Source organism: Tachysurus vachellii, chromosome 12, assembly GCF_030014155.1.
Source record: "Tachysurus vachellii isolate PV-2020 chromosome 12, HZAU_Pvac_v1, whole genome shotgun sequence".
Taxonomy (NCBI): Eukaryota; Metazoa; Chordata; class Actinopteri; order Siluriformes; family Bagridae; genus Tachysurus; species Tachysurus vachellii.
In genome coordinates, this window is record NC_083471.1 from 7,073,895 (window position 1) to 7,090,932 (window position 17,038).

The 17,038-nt window shown below is 37.0% G+C and overlaps 1 protein-coding gene across 1 annotated transcript; it reads right to left on the reverse strand.

Moving 5' to 3' along the window:
* Window positions 1–8,306: 8,306 nt before the first annotated feature.
* ostm1 (osteoclastogenesis associated transmembrane protein 1) lies at window positions 8,307–11,965 on the reverse strand. Its single transcript, XM_060883212.1, has 6 exons — window positions 11,516–11,965; window positions 10,154–10,265; window positions 9,900–9,994; window positions 9,685–9,795; window positions 9,336–9,501; window positions 8,307–8,497 (listed from the first exon to the last, which is right to left on the reverse strand). The coding sequence occupies exons 1-6, from the start codon at window positions 11,867–11,869 to the stop codon at window positions 8,442–8,444; spliced, it is 894 nt and encodes a 297-aa protein (XP_060739195.1). The 5' UTR covers window positions 11,870–11,965; the 3' UTR covers window positions 8,307–8,441.
* Window positions 11,966–17,038: the final 5,073 nt, after the last annotated feature.

The window sequence follows — 17,038 nt, forward strand, 5'->3', positions numbered from 1 at the left end:
GCCAAGTACTTCAAAATAAATCCCCTTAACTATAAAGTGCAGAAGGATTTTACACTTGATTTTTTTTTTGGTGCAGTTATACACACTATATAATATACTATTTAAGTTGTTTTCTTAAATTTCTTAAATTTTTGTTTTTTATGTTATGTTCTTGATATAATAAGTGTTTTTTTTGAAGTAACAAAATCTGTTTTTTGAGAAAACAAAAAAATTGTTCTGTTCCCTTGGGATCTTTTTTTTTCTAGAGATTTAGACAACTTTGTCTCAATCAAGCAATAAAAAAATGTTTTCTTGATATAGTAAAAAATGTTTTCTGGGTAAAAAATCGTTTATTTAAATTATTTTATTGACATGACAAAAGTGGTTTTCTTGAGAGAATTTTTTTTAAAGAAAAATCTTTTGTCATTTCTTTTGTCATGAGGAAAATAATTTATTTCAAAAAACAACGTTTACATTTTTTTAAGTAATTGAACTTTTTTATTTTATATTAAAAATAAAAATTATTATTTTTATATATATTTTTATTTTTTTAATGCAACAATTTCCTTTTTTCTTTAAAAAACAACTTTTGTCATTTTAATAAACCAATTTAAAAAAGTTAAATTACTTAAATTTAAAAAAGAATTCTTGAGATAACAAATTCTTTTTCTCATAATCTAAAGATCAATCACAGTCAAATACAGTCCTTTACATTTACACATTTACATTTAAGGCATTTGTCAGGCCTTCTTATCCAGAGTGAATTACAGAAGTGCTTTAAAGTGTCTGTCATCAATGAATACATGGATATTGGTACACAAGTAAGTAAGTAAGTAAGTAAAGTTTATTTCTATAGCACATTTATCACAGCAGAGCTGACCAAAGTGCTGAACAAAGTCAAAAACTAAACATAAAATAAACAAAACAGATGATACAATAAAACAATAGAACATAGACAAAATCCGATTAAAATGCCTGGGAATAAAAATATGTTTTCAACTTCACTTTAAAAGTTGTACTGGAAGGTGCAAGGCGAATGTCCAGTGGAAGTTGGTTCCAGAGACGTTCCTTTCGTTTTTAAGCGTGAGCGAGGGACAACCAAGAGAGCTCTATCAGCAGATCTTAGAGATCTGGTGGATGAAAAAGGAATAAGATGATCTGTGAGATAAGATGGGGCTTGACCATTAAGAGCTTTAAAAACAAACAACAAGATTTTAAATTGAATTCTAAAATAGACAGGAAGCCAATGAAGAGAAGCTAAAATTGGTGTAATGTGATCTGTTTTCTTTGCCCCGGTCAAAAGTCTCGCAGCTGCATTGTGTACCATCTGTAAGCGTGCAATGGATGACTGAGGAAGACCCAAATATAATGAATTACAGTAGTCAAGGCGGGAGGTGATAAAAGCATGAATGACTTTCTCCAGGTCATTAAAAGTTAAAAAAGATTTCAGTCTCGAGATGATCCGTAACTGATAAAAACTGTTCTTGACAACTGTATTAATCTGCTTGGTTAAGCAAAGTTCAGAGTCCAGAATGACACCAAGATTCCTAACCTGGGAGGAGACTGAGGGGAAATGCTTGCCAAGCTCGTTTATGAGACCACTTCTCAACTTAGGGGGGCCAAAGACGATTACTTCCGTTTTATTTTCATTTAGTCGAAGAAAGCTATTGGACAGCCATTTCTTGATGTCCCCAAGGCAGTCCAATAAGGGTTGAATGGTATCGCCAGCTTTCAATGGTATGTACAACTGGGTATCATCAGCATATAAATGAAATGAAACATTGTGTCTCCTAATAATGTCCCCCAAAGGTCGCATATATAAATTAAAAAGAAGTGGCCCTAAAATGGATCCTTGAGGCACTCCACAGGTAATAGGAGCAACAGATGAAGAAAACTTACCTAACTCAACAGAAAAAGACCTGTCTCTAAGATATGAGTTGAACCACTGCAGAGCAATACCTCCAAAACCAAACATATTTTCTAACCGGCAGAGAAGAATATCATGATCAACTGTATCAAAAGCAGCTGTAAGATCAAGAAGCAGCAGAACTGAATTCTTACCACTATCCACTGCAAGCAAAATGTCATTGAGTACTTTAAGCAACGCAGACTCAGTGCTATGATGAGCAGAGAAACCAGATTGGAGAGGTTCTGTTAATTTAGCTGTATTCAAAAAGGAAATCAATTGCGAATATACAACTTTTTCTAAAAGTTTTGATAAAAATGAAAGCTTAGAGACAGGCCGATAATTATCAAGGCAATTTTCGTCCAAACCCTGTTTCTTAAGCAAAGGTTGAACTACAGCATGCTTGAAACATTTTGGGACAACCCCAGCACTTAGAGACAAGTTAATCAATGACTGAATGGAAGTACCAATTTCAGAAAAAGAGGCCTTAATAATCTCGGAAGGAGGTCATGGTAATGGACTAACAATATCTTCAGCATACTTTGATTTGAGGGAGCGGGAAACGTCGTCACTGTAGAATTAAATTAAATAACTCATGGTTTTTCTAAACTTCTGTACCTGAACGCATCTATTTTAGAAAATGAATCAACACCTTCTGACCAATCAGAATGCAGAATTCAAGAGCACTGTATAATTCTGAGTTTCCATACACCCCATAAAGGGAAAATAATAACTATGGCAGTGATAAAGTTAATAGTTAATGATGATTACTAGACAATGGCGCATTGGAATTAAATTTTAGATTACAGATCAGAAGTAAAGTCTTTTATAGTCATTTAAGTCACTGATTGGACATTCATTTGACGTCTCATCAACAGGAGCATTAACAGTCCTGTAATTCAGTGCACTGATAGCGGTAACAAGAATGAAATAAAATCAAGATACTAATCAATTCAATGCCACTACAGAATCAAGTATTGTGTAATGAACCAAGGCACACATCAGATACAAAGATAAGAAGTGCAGTAGAGAGATGGAAAGAGAGAGAGAGAGTGAGAGAGAGTGTGTGAAAAACCCTGCTCAGTAACCTTTGTCACTCTCTCTTTAATCCTGTTGACCCTTGTGCAGACAGGAATATCGAATGATGAGAGCTCTGATGATGAGCTCTGGCTTCTTCAAACTGAAGAGGAGCTCTCACCCTTGTCCCCTAATCAAAGTTAAATATGCAGGAAGCAATTACACAGGTCATAACCCCTCTTCTTAATTTACTTTCCCTGACATGATTAGAAAACTCTGGCATTTTTTTTATCAGGGTGAAAAAACATGTGGAAGAAAATTCACTAGTGGTTTACAGGAGTTAAAACCTTTAAACGCTGTTATTGCTTATCACTCAGTTCGTAGACACTCAGTACAGCCATGACTGTGATATAACAGTCGGTATGTGAAGAGTGTAAGCCTGGTGTTTAGCAGGTTTGCCTCACACCTTAAGGGCTGGGGTTTGATTCTCGTCTCCACCATGTGTGGGTGTCTGTAGAGTTCTCCATATGCTTTAGGGTTTTTTCCCCCAGTCCAAAGCCCTGTGATGCACTGGAACTTTGTCCAGCGTGTCCCCACCTCAATTCCTGAGTCCCCTTGGAAAAACTCCAGGTTCCCTGTGACCCTGCATAGGATAAACACTACAAAAAAATGAAGGAATGAACAAGTAACATGCAAGTTCTTCCAACAGCATAAGAGTTCCAGTGTGCAGAAGATCCTACAGCCTTTAGATGCTCATCAACATTAACATATTTGTCCATATCGTGTTCCTGACAACTAAAAATCATCATCAGTTTCCTCTCATAGATACAAAGTGAAATTCATGTCACAATGCAAAGGTGTTCCTCAAGGCACTGTTATGAGTTCTAGCTTTTTCAAGTGGTTCCATCTCAAAATCTTTTAACATTAATTAAATTAAAATATGTTTATTATGTTTATCTTTGGGGGTTTCCTCCGGGTACTCCAGTTTCCTCCCCCGCTCCAAAGACATGCATGGTAGGTTGATTGGCATCTCTGGAAAATTGTCCGTAGTGTGTGATTGCGTGAGTGAATGAGTGTGTGTGTGTGCCCTGCGATGGGTTGGCACTCCATCCAGGGTGTATCCTGCCTTGATGCCCAATGACGCCTGAGATAGGCACAGGCTCCCCGTGACCCGAGAATACTTTGGATAAGCGGTAGAAAATAAATGAATAATTGAATGTTTATCTTTTTCATATCCGGTTGAGGATATAACTTGCAAAATTGTTTATTTTTGTGTTTTTGTTTTTTTTGTTTCATTTAGTGCTGGCCTGCAGAACCTACATAATATATTCATGTTTCCCAGAAGATGAATTAACAACAAGTTACACCATTCACCATGTTCAAAAGTTTACACCCCATTACCCATAATGTGTTGTGTATGATTTTGCCTTCTTGTGTCATGTTTGCACCGTTTGTAATCATTGTGTACAAGTTACCCAGTTGTCCTTGGTGTTAAGAGATGGATCTCAATCTCATACTGTAAAGTGGTTACCAGAATGGAGTCAAATATGCAGATTTCACTTTTTCAAACAAATGAATTATCGTGGCAAGTGTGTTATAAGATTAGTCAGGACTCTGTTGGGTTTCTGTATAAAGAGACTTGTGGGAAAGGAAGTAGAATGTTTGCACCTTTTGTAAACGTTGTGTATGTGTGCCTACTTGTCTACAATTGTGGATCATGTGTAAAGATCTGTGTAGCAGCTTCTTCATGCTAGAACTAAATACAAATCAAATGCAATACTTTTAAAATTGTTACAATCTTTCAGATTCTCCAAGGGGGGTGTAAACTTATGATATCAGCTCTGGTTTTCTCTCAAAAGTAAGAAAAACCAAAGTGACAGTACAACATATAAAATATCTGAAACATGAAATTTGGTGCACTGGAAAAGCAGAGTGCGATAGCGATGAAATCTAGCATGTTAACTAGCATGTTAGCGATTAAATCTTCTGTAAACAGACTAACTGTTTATAATTAATCGCTGTGCCTTTACTATAAGTAAAAGTATGAACCGGTGTTTAAATATTACACAATTAAAAGTATCTCAGGAGGTAAAAAGAGCTGATAAAATCATACCTGCTCCTGCTTGACTAGCTAGTTCAAATATTATCCTAGAATTTCTGGTTGGCGAATGATTAATAATCCTTTCCGTAAAACATTAGGGCACATTAGCAACATTAATACTTACTGTAACTAGCTAATTAAAAAACAAATTTAAAAAAACCTCATTTACAAAACAAAACTAGCTAGCTCATTTAATATATGAATATGTCAAATTGAGCAACTAGCTTATTTTTGAGTCTAATTCTAATGTCTAAACTTAACTAGCTTGTGCAGAAACAGTAAACATGGTTCTTTAGTGTTAACTCTAGAAATAATTGAGCTGAGATTTGTATTTTGGTTGAAATATAAATGTGAGCAGAGAAAAGCATGTTTATTTCTCTCTCTCTCTCTCTCTCTATCGGAAATGTACTGCATAAAGAGTTCAAGTATTTAAGTTCAATAATCCTTGAGTATTATTGAACAGTACAGTATCTAAGTACAATTACGCTCAGATTTTCCACAGCTGCTCCTTAACTACTTCTCGTGATCTCCGGAGGCTGAAAGCATGCAATGGGTTAGAACAGAAATAAACATTTTGTGTAAAAAAAAAAGAAAATAACATTCATACATTATATTCATTACCAAAATATGGACTAAGATGCATCTGTTTTGTATTATTTTCTCTTTTCTTATCATTTCATTGTGTTTTACAGGAATTGTGATATACATTTTGATATTCGGTAGGCAGGAATTGGTGTCCAGGTTTAAAGTTTGTTAACGAAGAAACTGAACGAAAAATTTATTTTGTGAGGAAAAGAAAATCCTTCGAACTCAAAGGATAATTGAGAGCAACTGGCTTATTTTTATTTATTTATTTTTTTATAAAACAAGGTGAATCTTAAATGAATTGTATTTTTCTAATTACCCAAAGTAACATAGTACCTCCTCCAAAAATAAATAAATATTAAGTGTATTTTTCAGGGGGTATTTAATGTGCACCATAAAGAAAATAATGATAAAGAAATGTGGGTGAATATTGTTTAATCCATTATTTGACAAAGCATAAAAAATAAATTATTACATATTATAAAGAATAAAACACTTCAGGACATGCTGTTATTGAAAAACAATAAATGTCAACGTGATTGTTTTGTATTCTTTATTCATTAAAAGCTGATTTGGCATCAGAAGCTTTCATTATTCATAAAAAAAAAAAAAAAAAACACTTCAGATTTTATTGGCAACCGTTTCATCTACGGAGCCTTATCTCAATATCGTTTTCCAGCTCATTAAGGCTTTGAGGACGTCTCTTCCAGCTGATGTATCTAAAGAAATGGCAGGAAAGGGAACAGAAAAGGGTCAGATGTTCCTGCCCTTGTGCCATGCCCCCTTACTGAGATGCTTTCAATGAAGAGAAGTCATCTACTGAAGGTTTCTTGGACTGTTTACGATTCAGCGTCTGAGATGTCACTGCCAGATGACCTGTCATAAGATCGCGTGTGTGTGTGTATATAAATGAGGGTTTGAGGTGGAGGGCAGAGGCCGATTAGGAGACTATAGCAAGCACAGCCAGTGCTAATCCACTGTATGACTGCCATAATGAAGGGATTGTAAAATCTCTTATAATATTATAAACCCATGATTCCAAGACTTTGACCTCTGGCAGGTAATAATAATACCCTCCTTTCATACTTCTGAATATCTCCATAGAATCACTTCTAATCATGACCTCCTGGCCTGTGCTTTATTTACTTATTCTTTTGTGACAAAGCCCCGTATTCAGCGCTCGAGGCTTTCAGCATGAGTCGAACAATCAGAGTCAGTTAACTAACATAAGGTTTGCATAACCGTCTAAAACGTTCTTAATATTTTTAATATCTCCACAGGAACAGCGCACATGTATAGCTGATCGAGAACGTCAATGAGATGCAGGTCCAGGATTAATCGTCGTTAGAGGACATACTGAACAAAACAGAACATAAAGTGAATAGGATAAATAAACAGAAAGAAAGGGGGGGGACCTAATGAAAAGCCAGGGTAGATATTTAGGAAAAAACAGGCTCACACACACACACACACAAACACACACACTTTCCATGAGTACTAGCTGAGTACAAGGCATTTCGTAATGCTCTCAAATCCTAAAATGTCCAAAGTCACTTCTCTAATCCTAACCCAGGTTCTGAAGGATAATCTCCCTCCGGTTTTTACTCCTCATCCTCTCTAGGGGTTGATTGTGGCCACGCACCGGTTCTTGGATCACGTGGAGATGAAGTTAGTCAGCAACAGTGACTTTCGCCCATGTTTACAAAATCCAGACTGCTTACGAAATCAATCCACGAGGCATTAATCCAATCAAATCCTCCATTTGCAGTACATCACACGTTTAACGTGTATAGGAAAGATTATTTATACACCTGCTTAGAAGGGCTCTAAGCAATCATATGATTGAACAAATCAGGTGCAATGCGCTTAAAGGCCAGTGTGATAAGTAATGGCACACGTCCATGAGACCAAAAAGCCAATGGATATGTTGTTGCACGTTGTTTTGCCCGAGTAACTTTATCCTACATTTAGATGAAGGCATGAAAATCAGAGTAACCTGAAAAACAACAACGAGCTGCTTTTTGGAATTCGTTCTCAAATAAATCATATTAATTAAAAAATTAATCATATGATTAATTCGCAGTAAAGCAATCAGACGTTCTGCGATCATATGCAGTGTAACACAGTGCAGTTAACTCTTCCCAACACACACACGCACACACACACAGACACACACATGTCCTATATCTATTCTGTTCCTGATCAGAAAACCAGTCAGACTGCAACATCGTGACTTTATAGTAACTCAAAAACACATTAGCAGCAAAAAGGGTAGAGATGGTTGCATCGTATACAAAAAAAAAAAAAAAGAAGAAGAAAAGGCTCGGCCAAAGCGTCACGTGACTCGCATAGTTCTTTAGTGCATTCTCCTTTCATTTCAGCCATTGCTTTTACCTCTTCACTCCACGCATGCAACCATGTATTTATTAATGGATCGCTAATGGACATCAAGTGCTTGCTACAGCGCTACTGCTGCTATGTTATACGTACGAGTCCCGCTAGCCGACAGAAATAAATAATAAAAGCTTTTAGCAGGCATGAAGATGTTCTCTTGGTTGCACACGGATTACGGCATAACCAGTCGCACCAAGAGCTCTTGTCAGCGAGCCTTCTACAGCCAGATGTCATGAATTTCAGGACATCTTTACCTGGTAGTCACTCACATGATCAACAAGAAAAACATTAATGATAAAAGCCTAAGAATTTAAAAAACATTCATAATATAAATGATGAATACTTTAATAACGATCATAAAGTCTGTCAATAATTTAAAATCCTTCCCACATCCAGCGCTGCAGGAACGCTCCGTTTGGTTATGGTCCGACAGCTTCCTCTTTTTCCTCCTCTTCCTCCTCAGTTGTACTTGTCTTGGATATTCATCAGACTGTGATTGGACTTGGCTCTTTTGGCTGTACAGGAATAATCAGATTATTCATTAGGTTGTTTTTTGTTTTTTTTAGCAGAAAACTGCTAAAATCTTAAAAAGTTCAGGTAAGGTGTTCTAACTCTGAGTGTTTCTTTTTATTCATGTCTTCCTCTTCAGAACCTAACTTCTACTTTCGTTATTTCATTTCATTACACATCTACTTCCTTTTCTGTCTCTAACATTATCATACAGTACATTATGATATCTTATAATCAGCTGGGTTTGAACTAACTACAACCATACTACGACAGGTGAGATCTGTTCACATTCAGTATCAAAACATGTGGGTTTGAGGAAAATTAGAGTCGTGCCATAACTAAAACTTATTGGCCAATGACTTGTTGACTTTTATTCGAAAATATGTTGTTCTACATTTCAACCTTTGCTAGAAGAAGATCAGGATCATAACCTGTTTTCCTGACTAGCTGACTGACTCGATATACTCTAGGTGTTATGTATTATAATTATACCTTCCGTATTTTAGCTTAGATTCAAGACGGTCCATAATCCGTCATCTTCCTGAAATGAGGTTATGTCTCAAGACAAAAACAAGCTCAGAAGTGACTGTTTTGATTACATTCCCAGTTCAGTTTACTTCCTTTGTGGAATGCTAAGGCTTACCATGACGGGTGTTTGTGGCATAAAGCAGTTAAACACACAAACTTCCCCTTTTTTTTTCTCCTTATAGATGAGCTCAGACTGACAGGTGAGAGAGGAATGTTCCATCACACACCAGCTTTTATCTGTTACTACTTCCTGTTTAATGTTGCACTGAAAATGACAAATGAATTATTTCAGCTTGAGCTAAGAGAGACACTCACGATGTATGAGCTTGCGTTTCTTTTGTTCCGAGTGCAGATAACTGCTCAAGTAGAAGATAATTGGAAGGAAGAGCATAAAGCTGCACAAGGCGATGACTGGAACGTTCTCCTCACGATTTAATGAACACTTAAATTTCTTGCTCCACAAGTGTCGTGTCACGTTCATCTAAGGGGGAAAAAAAAGACGAAGAGCCGAGCATAATGTTAGAAAGTTAGCGTTAGAGCAGGAAAGCATTCCGACATGCAGGATGCGTTATTGAGATGTCATTCTATGATAAAAATAAAAATATTTTGCACATAAGAAATGCAGGGTATATGTTTAGAAGGTGTGGTTTAGATCTCCGCTCACCGCATCCTCCACATCGATACAGACAGTCTTGTTGCCTGACATGTTACTATACAGATCATTGAGTATTTTATACGAAGTCCTGCACTCCACACACAACTCCGTGAGGTTTCCCTGTGGAACACACACACACACACCAAGCAAACATTAGTCACTGTCTTTTGAACCACAACATTATCATCAGTTTATATTATTACTGATAACAGAGGCAACATCACCTCCTGGTATTTCTCAAAGCAGGTCAGCGACTGATTGAGTCGATCTATGAAGTAAAGTGTGGTATTCGACACACTGTTATCTTCAGACAGACAATCTGAGGAGTGCAAAAACAAACAGTGATGTCATAGTAGATGTCAAACTACCCTAAAAACACAGTGTATCCCTTTTACTGCAATCCGAATGAGGAGCTGGAGGTACTGAATATTCACAAATTTACAAGGAACACAATATATTTCAGTACAACACTACACACCGGTACATTCGGACACGATCCAGATGTTTTCGAAACTGATGTAAAGGTTGTATAGAAGCATCAGCCTATCAGAGCGCAGCAGGGAATCATGACAGCTCTTGTTCCCGGGCCCCTGTTATGTGAAGAAAGGTTATTTTTTTTCCAACTTAGATGTTGTATATAAATAATAATAAAAACCACATTTATTAAATCACATTTTTCTGGTTTTTAATACAATGTGAAGATCAGAGGTCTAATCTGTGGGCTGTTAATACTGAAATTCTGTTGCAATGGCAACAAGTTATGTTTACAGCCATGAACTGGGTCAGTGAACCTGCCATTCCTTTACTGTTATAATATCTCCACCCTTCTAGAAGGTTCTCCACTAGATCTTAGATTGTGGCTGTGTGGATTTGTTGGAATTCGTTCAGTTGCAAGAACATTAGGGAGATCAGATTCTGATGTTGGGATGTTGATGAGACTCCAGTTCCAGTTCATCCTTAAGGCGCTCAGTGGGTTTTAGTCAGAGTCAGTGCTCTGTTCAGGACCCTCGAGATCTTCACGCCAACCTTCATTTATTCACGGAGATGCTTTGTGCACGGGGACATCGTCATGTGTCCACAGACATAGTACATGTCTGTAATGAGTTTTACATGTTCTTGAAATGTTAGTGAGGGTTTCTTTTTGGTTCTGCCTCACACATAGTGACCTGGATAAAGCATGTATGAATGAATGAATGAATGAATGAATGAATTATAAAATAATATGTATGAGGATTCTGTGTAAACATAATGTCTGATAATGAATAGAAAAATGTCGTCCACAGTCTGATGTAACCTGAGATTAGTCTAAGGTTAGTCTGAAGTCAGACTGAGATTAGACTGAGATTAGACTGAGATTAGTCTGAGATTAGTCTGAGATTAGACTGAGATTAGACTAAAGTTAGTCTGAGGTCAGTCTGAGATTAGACTGAGATTAGTCTGAGGTCAGACTGAGATTACGTACGTCCCTTTAACGGGACGTACGGGACATACGTTGGACACTAGACAGTTCGCTAAACTTCCATGTCTGACTGAGATTAGACTAAGGTTAGTCTGAGATTAAACTGAGGTTAGTCTGAGGTCAGACGGAGATTAGACTAAGGTTAGACCGAGATTAATCTGAGATTAGTCTGGGATTATACTAAGGTTAGACTGAGATTAGACTGGAATTAGACTAAGGTTAGTCTGAGATTAGACTGTAATAGTAGTTGTTCCTGGTCACGTGACGCGCATCACGAGTTCTTGGTGCATGTGACCAGGCTGAGAACTTCTGCAAAACAAAGTCTATGCATTCATTCTAACAGAAATATTGTGTCTTTAATGACATGAAATAAACACTTACCCCAGTTGATATGTTTTTAAAGACGTCCTGAAAGCTGTTATAACTGTTATAACAGTTCTGACACACTTTAACAGGCCGTACGTTGGACACTAGACAGTTAGCTAAACTTCCGTATGTCTGACCGAATTCATGCAGCAACTCCAGGCAATATTTAGTCGTTTCCAGCTCCCCTGGGAAGGAATCCGACAGACTGAAACTGAGAGAAGAAAAGAAGCTGTTTTCATTAAAAGCAGGCGGTTTTAATTCTGCATTGTGACTCGTTTCCACTGCGCCATAAACGAAGATTTCACCAAACATCAAATTTCTCCAAAGCAACAAAAACAGCACACAGTTGTAACCTGTAAACATCCCCATTTCCCCCCTGTAGCTGGTTTATTAAGTCCCTAAATCTACTCTGTCTTTCTGGTGCGCGTTACTTCCTTGTTTTCGTTTTCTCACGAAACACGTGATTGGAAATCTCGCGAGAAGAGAGAAACTGAACCTGTTGTAGTTCTTGCTGCACCTCTAAACATCTGACCCTCAGATCTGTGTGTAGGTCTGCAATAAATTACAGAAAGTTGGAAGCACATGATTATATAGAATGTTTCTGTATGCAGAAGCGATACAATTTCCCAGATACAAACCCTGTCCCAGCATGATGCAATGCCCCTGTGCACAAAGCAGCTCCATGATGACATGTAGGTTGGAGAAAGTGGAAGATCTCGAGGGTCCTGAACAGAGCCCTGACTCTGACTCAACCCCACTGAACACCTTTGCGATGAACTGGAACTGGAGTCTCATCAACATCCAAACATCAGAGTCTGATCTCACTAATGCTCTTGCAACTGATTCCCACAAATCCACACTGCCAAAATCCAACATCTAGGAAAAAACATAACCCTATATAATAATATATTGAATATTGTGGAATGCTGTAACAGCTGTAACATGTACTTACAGTTTAACATGTAAATGCTACAAAGAGCTCACACCGGACGCTCCTTTAAAAAATAACTAAATAAGCGTATCGTCACAGAAAACATAATCATATCAACAATTCTACTTTTTAGTCCTTACCCCTTATAAGCTGTTAGAACACAAACAATAACCAATCACAGACTGATTCACGGACTTATGAGACGTTTTCAATCAGTAAAAACGAATGAATGATGTTCTGTCTGTGAGTCTAGTATGAGTCAGAACTCACGTGCGAGACGTGTGTTTTTCCCTCTGTTTTAGTGTTGAAATCAAATCTGAGCTGCTCTTTAGATGAACAAACACTTGGAGCATCTCAGAAAGCAGAAATGGGTTTGATTATCAACTTGAACCGTTTCTAAATCTAAACAACAGCTGAATAAATAATAGGTAAATAAATAAAGATAGCATTTGATGGACATGTCTATAGTCGCATCACGAACAAAAGCTTCCTTCAGATATAATAACAATAATAAGACTCTGTTATTATAGGCTTATAGACCCTGCTAAGAACTAATGGTTTTAATGAGATTTAGAAATAGCAAATAATCTACACCTCTTGATTAAATTTGTTAATCCATTGTCAGAAAACAGTCTTGGATTTAAAGACTAATTGAATAATTGAATTGTGAAGGCTATAGTATTAACCTACAAAGCCTCAGAGATGACAGAAAGAGGTTTTTTTTTTTTTTTTATTTAAATAAAGTAATAATTATCTAGATTAATTATGTAGGTGAGAGATACTTCAGTCGTGACAGCTGGTATGTTTTAAAATAAGTGAACAGGTGTATTTGAAATAAATAAATGAATGTAGTGAATTATCAAGGTGGCAGAGATAATGCATATTATGCTTCTTGAAATAGTGCATGTTTACCATGTAGTTGTATTAGCTAGCCAAAGGATCATGTTGAAATATTGATATAAGCGGGATGATTATCAGCAGCGATGGCTTAGTGATTGAGATTTCTTTTAGTAACGAAAAGGTTGTGAGTTCACTTCCTAAGACTGCTAAAAGAGCCTCTATTGGGTCCTTGAACAAGACCCTTAATCTCCATCTTCTCATCTCGAAGCTTCGATTGGATTTTACTTCACTTGTTGGATAAAAGCACTGACCAAATGAATAATTGCAAATGATTAAGGATCATAGCCTCGGGTGTGATGAGAGCTACTTACAGGAGCCCGAGCATGCTGGTGTGGTTGTAGAAGTGTCCAAGGATAAGGAGAACAATATAACAAAGAACTAATACAAGATGATGGAAGTTAAATCAATTGATTTTTTTATGTAACATAAAAAACATAAAATCTATGCAGCAAAAATGTAATAAAATTTGCATGTCCTAATTTAAAATCAGTCAAAATTTGTGTCTTTGTGTGACTTAAAATCAGCAAAATAACTGTGTGTGTGTGTGTGTGTGTGGTAGAAGCAGGTGGAGAAGAGGCTGGGGGTGGTGAAGTTGGGGTTGTTGTGATGACAAGCTGGTCAACACATCTTCAAAGCTGTATGGCCGACTGGCCTCAGGCCTGGAGAGGGGGGTTTCACGTGGAGTGTGAGCTGCTCTGCTCCTCAGCTTGCAGCTGGAACATTAGAGATGACTGGGGTCACCACGCTTTACACACACACACAATCTGCATGACTCCTCTTGGGGGTATGGGAATGCCATATGATATTTCCCACAAAGCTTTGTCTGAAAGCATACAATAAACCGTCTCTCTCGTTTCTCATTTCTTTCCTTCTTTTCCTGCATTTTTGCTGCATTCTCTGTTTAATCATTTGAGTTTCCAAGTTTCTCTCATCACAAGCCTTTTCCTTTACAGTATTATCAAATCAGCTAGTGACAGAACAAACATACTGCACACACACACACACATACACACATACACACATACACACACACCCCTTCCTCTTTCATCTCAAGATGATGTGAAAGCTTCCGTCGCAATGATCCACGCGTTGCACGCTTTTTTGACACTGTGCAATTTCCGAGCGTGCGCGGCCACAAAAAAATAATTACGGAGTCAAGGTAAACGATCCGGGGCCTCGATTCTGATTGTGGTAATTGTCATACACCCTCGAATCAAGCCACTGCAGTCAATGGTCTTTAATGTGAAATTAGTGCCTCTTGATAACTTGCAGTCCGCAGCAATTCTGCAGTCATCAGAGCTAATAGAGACGCGCGGCGCAGAATGCCGCGTATTAAGGCCTATTCTCATGGCTCATGCATGGCAAGAGCTGTAAAGCTGGCCATAAAAGCAGCATTTTTTTTCTCGCTGAGAGGATTGTGGCTTTAGCTCGCCAACACTGTGCCGTTTAAATGTATAAAAAGCCTCAACTCAAACGGATGATCAAAGTCATTTCCCACAAGCTGGTAAATTCACTTGGGTTGCTAGTAGCAATATTATAAATATAATATATAAATAAATATATAGTATATATAACATATTACTCCTCTGTAATGCTAGTTGGTTGCTTTTAAAATGCATTATGTGGTTAAATTATAAGTTTGGATTATTTATATAATGTTTTTAATATTGTTCCACCCACGTTATGGCTTAACTTAGAGGACAAAAGTAGTTTATTCATGAAGCCAATGTTTTTTAGTTTATTTTTCTGGGTGGGGCTCCTATTTTCCTAGTGTATAGTAGTGCATGTACGGTGCAAACTAACTCTAGTCGCATTTCACAGTCAGTAGCAGCAGTAGCACTAATAATAGTAACAGTATTAACAGTATAACAGTAGTATTAGTACTGATTTGTAAGTTGCTTTGAATAAAAGTCTGTGCTAAATTAATAAATGCAATGTATTGTAAATGTAGTAAATTATAGTAATGATGGTAGTACTACTAGTAGTAGTAGAGTATTAGTTAGTTGTGGTGGTGGTGGTGGTGGTGGTGGTGGATTTAACTGTTTGTGCGTCCTCATGCACTGTGGTTATTAAGGGTTAACTACTGCCGTTGTGCTTGACCTGGTTCTCTAAACTTGGCCTTTGGGACAGAGAGCTGTAAAGTTATGCAGAAGTTATTCTCTGTCTTTTCGTCCCGTCCCTAATCCGCCAAAACCGAGTTTCTTTGGGTGAGCACTGTGCTGCTTTTCTTGTTTCAGACTGGCTATACAACATAAAGTCACACCGCATTTAATGCTTACGGCAAGATGGGAACCGGGGGGTTTTACAAATGCGTAGCCTATATTCTCTCTCTCTCTCTCTCTCTCTCTCTCTCTCTCTCTCTCTCTCTCTCTCTCTCTCTTTCTCTGCGTCGTGGGAGTCCACGACCCACAAATCCTCCTTCTTTTTCCCCCAGTGTCTGACCCGAATGACAAAAAAAAAAAAACATTTTCAGCGCGTCTCTGGGAAAACGCCTGAACCCATAATAGAGATTTCTTTTCCATCTTTTACGCACGACTTGGTTATTGTCGCTTCTCCTTGGTCGGAGATTAAACCTGACTTCCCTGCTCACACCGGCCAAAGTGGCCTGAGAGGAAGGGATGACAGCAGACAGATGGGGATGATGACGGTTTTGGAACTGCTGGCTGGTGGGTTGCCAGATTGGGTCGAAGTTTTCAGCGGAAATACTTATGGTTTGATTTGTATAATAATAATAATAATAATAATAATAATAATAATAATAATAATAATAATAATAATAATAATAAGAAGAAGAAGAAGAAGAAAAAGAAGAAGAAGAAGACGAGGAGGAGGAAGATGAAGAAGAAGAGGGAGAGGAGATGATGATGATGATGTTAGTTTTCTAACAGAAGTTTTTTCAGCATTTTTTTCTAAGTCAATTTGTTTGTTTGTTTCTTTATTTGATTGTTTGTTCATGATGGTCGATATTTCTTCCATGTTTAGCAAAAAAAAAAAAGAAAAAAAAAACTATTACACTTTTAACTTATCCTTCCACTTTAAATTATTTTTTATTATAACCATAAATGAAACTTTTTTTAAACGAAGCGCTCCCAATGGATGGTAGTTTAGATAAGAGTAAGAGAGATTTAGAGAGTGATGATGATGATGACGATGATGATGATGATGATGATGACAGAGAATAGGGATGCACAGTGTCAGAGATTATATAAAATACAGACATAATTGTAATAAATTTCCCTTTTGTATAGCATTTTATTGCACACAAGTTGTTGGATTATTAATTTAAAAAATATTTTCTTTGTTCATTCACAAATTCATTGTTTCATTATTTCTAATATTTTCAAATTCCAATATTTTGAAAATAAATATTGATTATGCTATATTTTAAGTAGAAAAAGTAGCCCAGACAACATAAAAAATCTAAATAAAAAAATTCTGACACATATAACAAACAATACAAAATATAAAAGATAGAGATAAAAATATAAGGATGTCTGAAGATTAAATAACCAGAAGGCTTACAATGTCATTTAAGGCTTTTAAATTGATAGGAGAAAAGTGTAAATGATGTGCAACAGAATATGCTGTGTCTTAAGTCTGAACAAATTACATGTTGCACACAGTTATCACTTCTGATGATTGGTAGCAATGACACTATTTAAGAGGACAGTAATTACACCAGACTAAAGTCTAAATACATTCTTCTC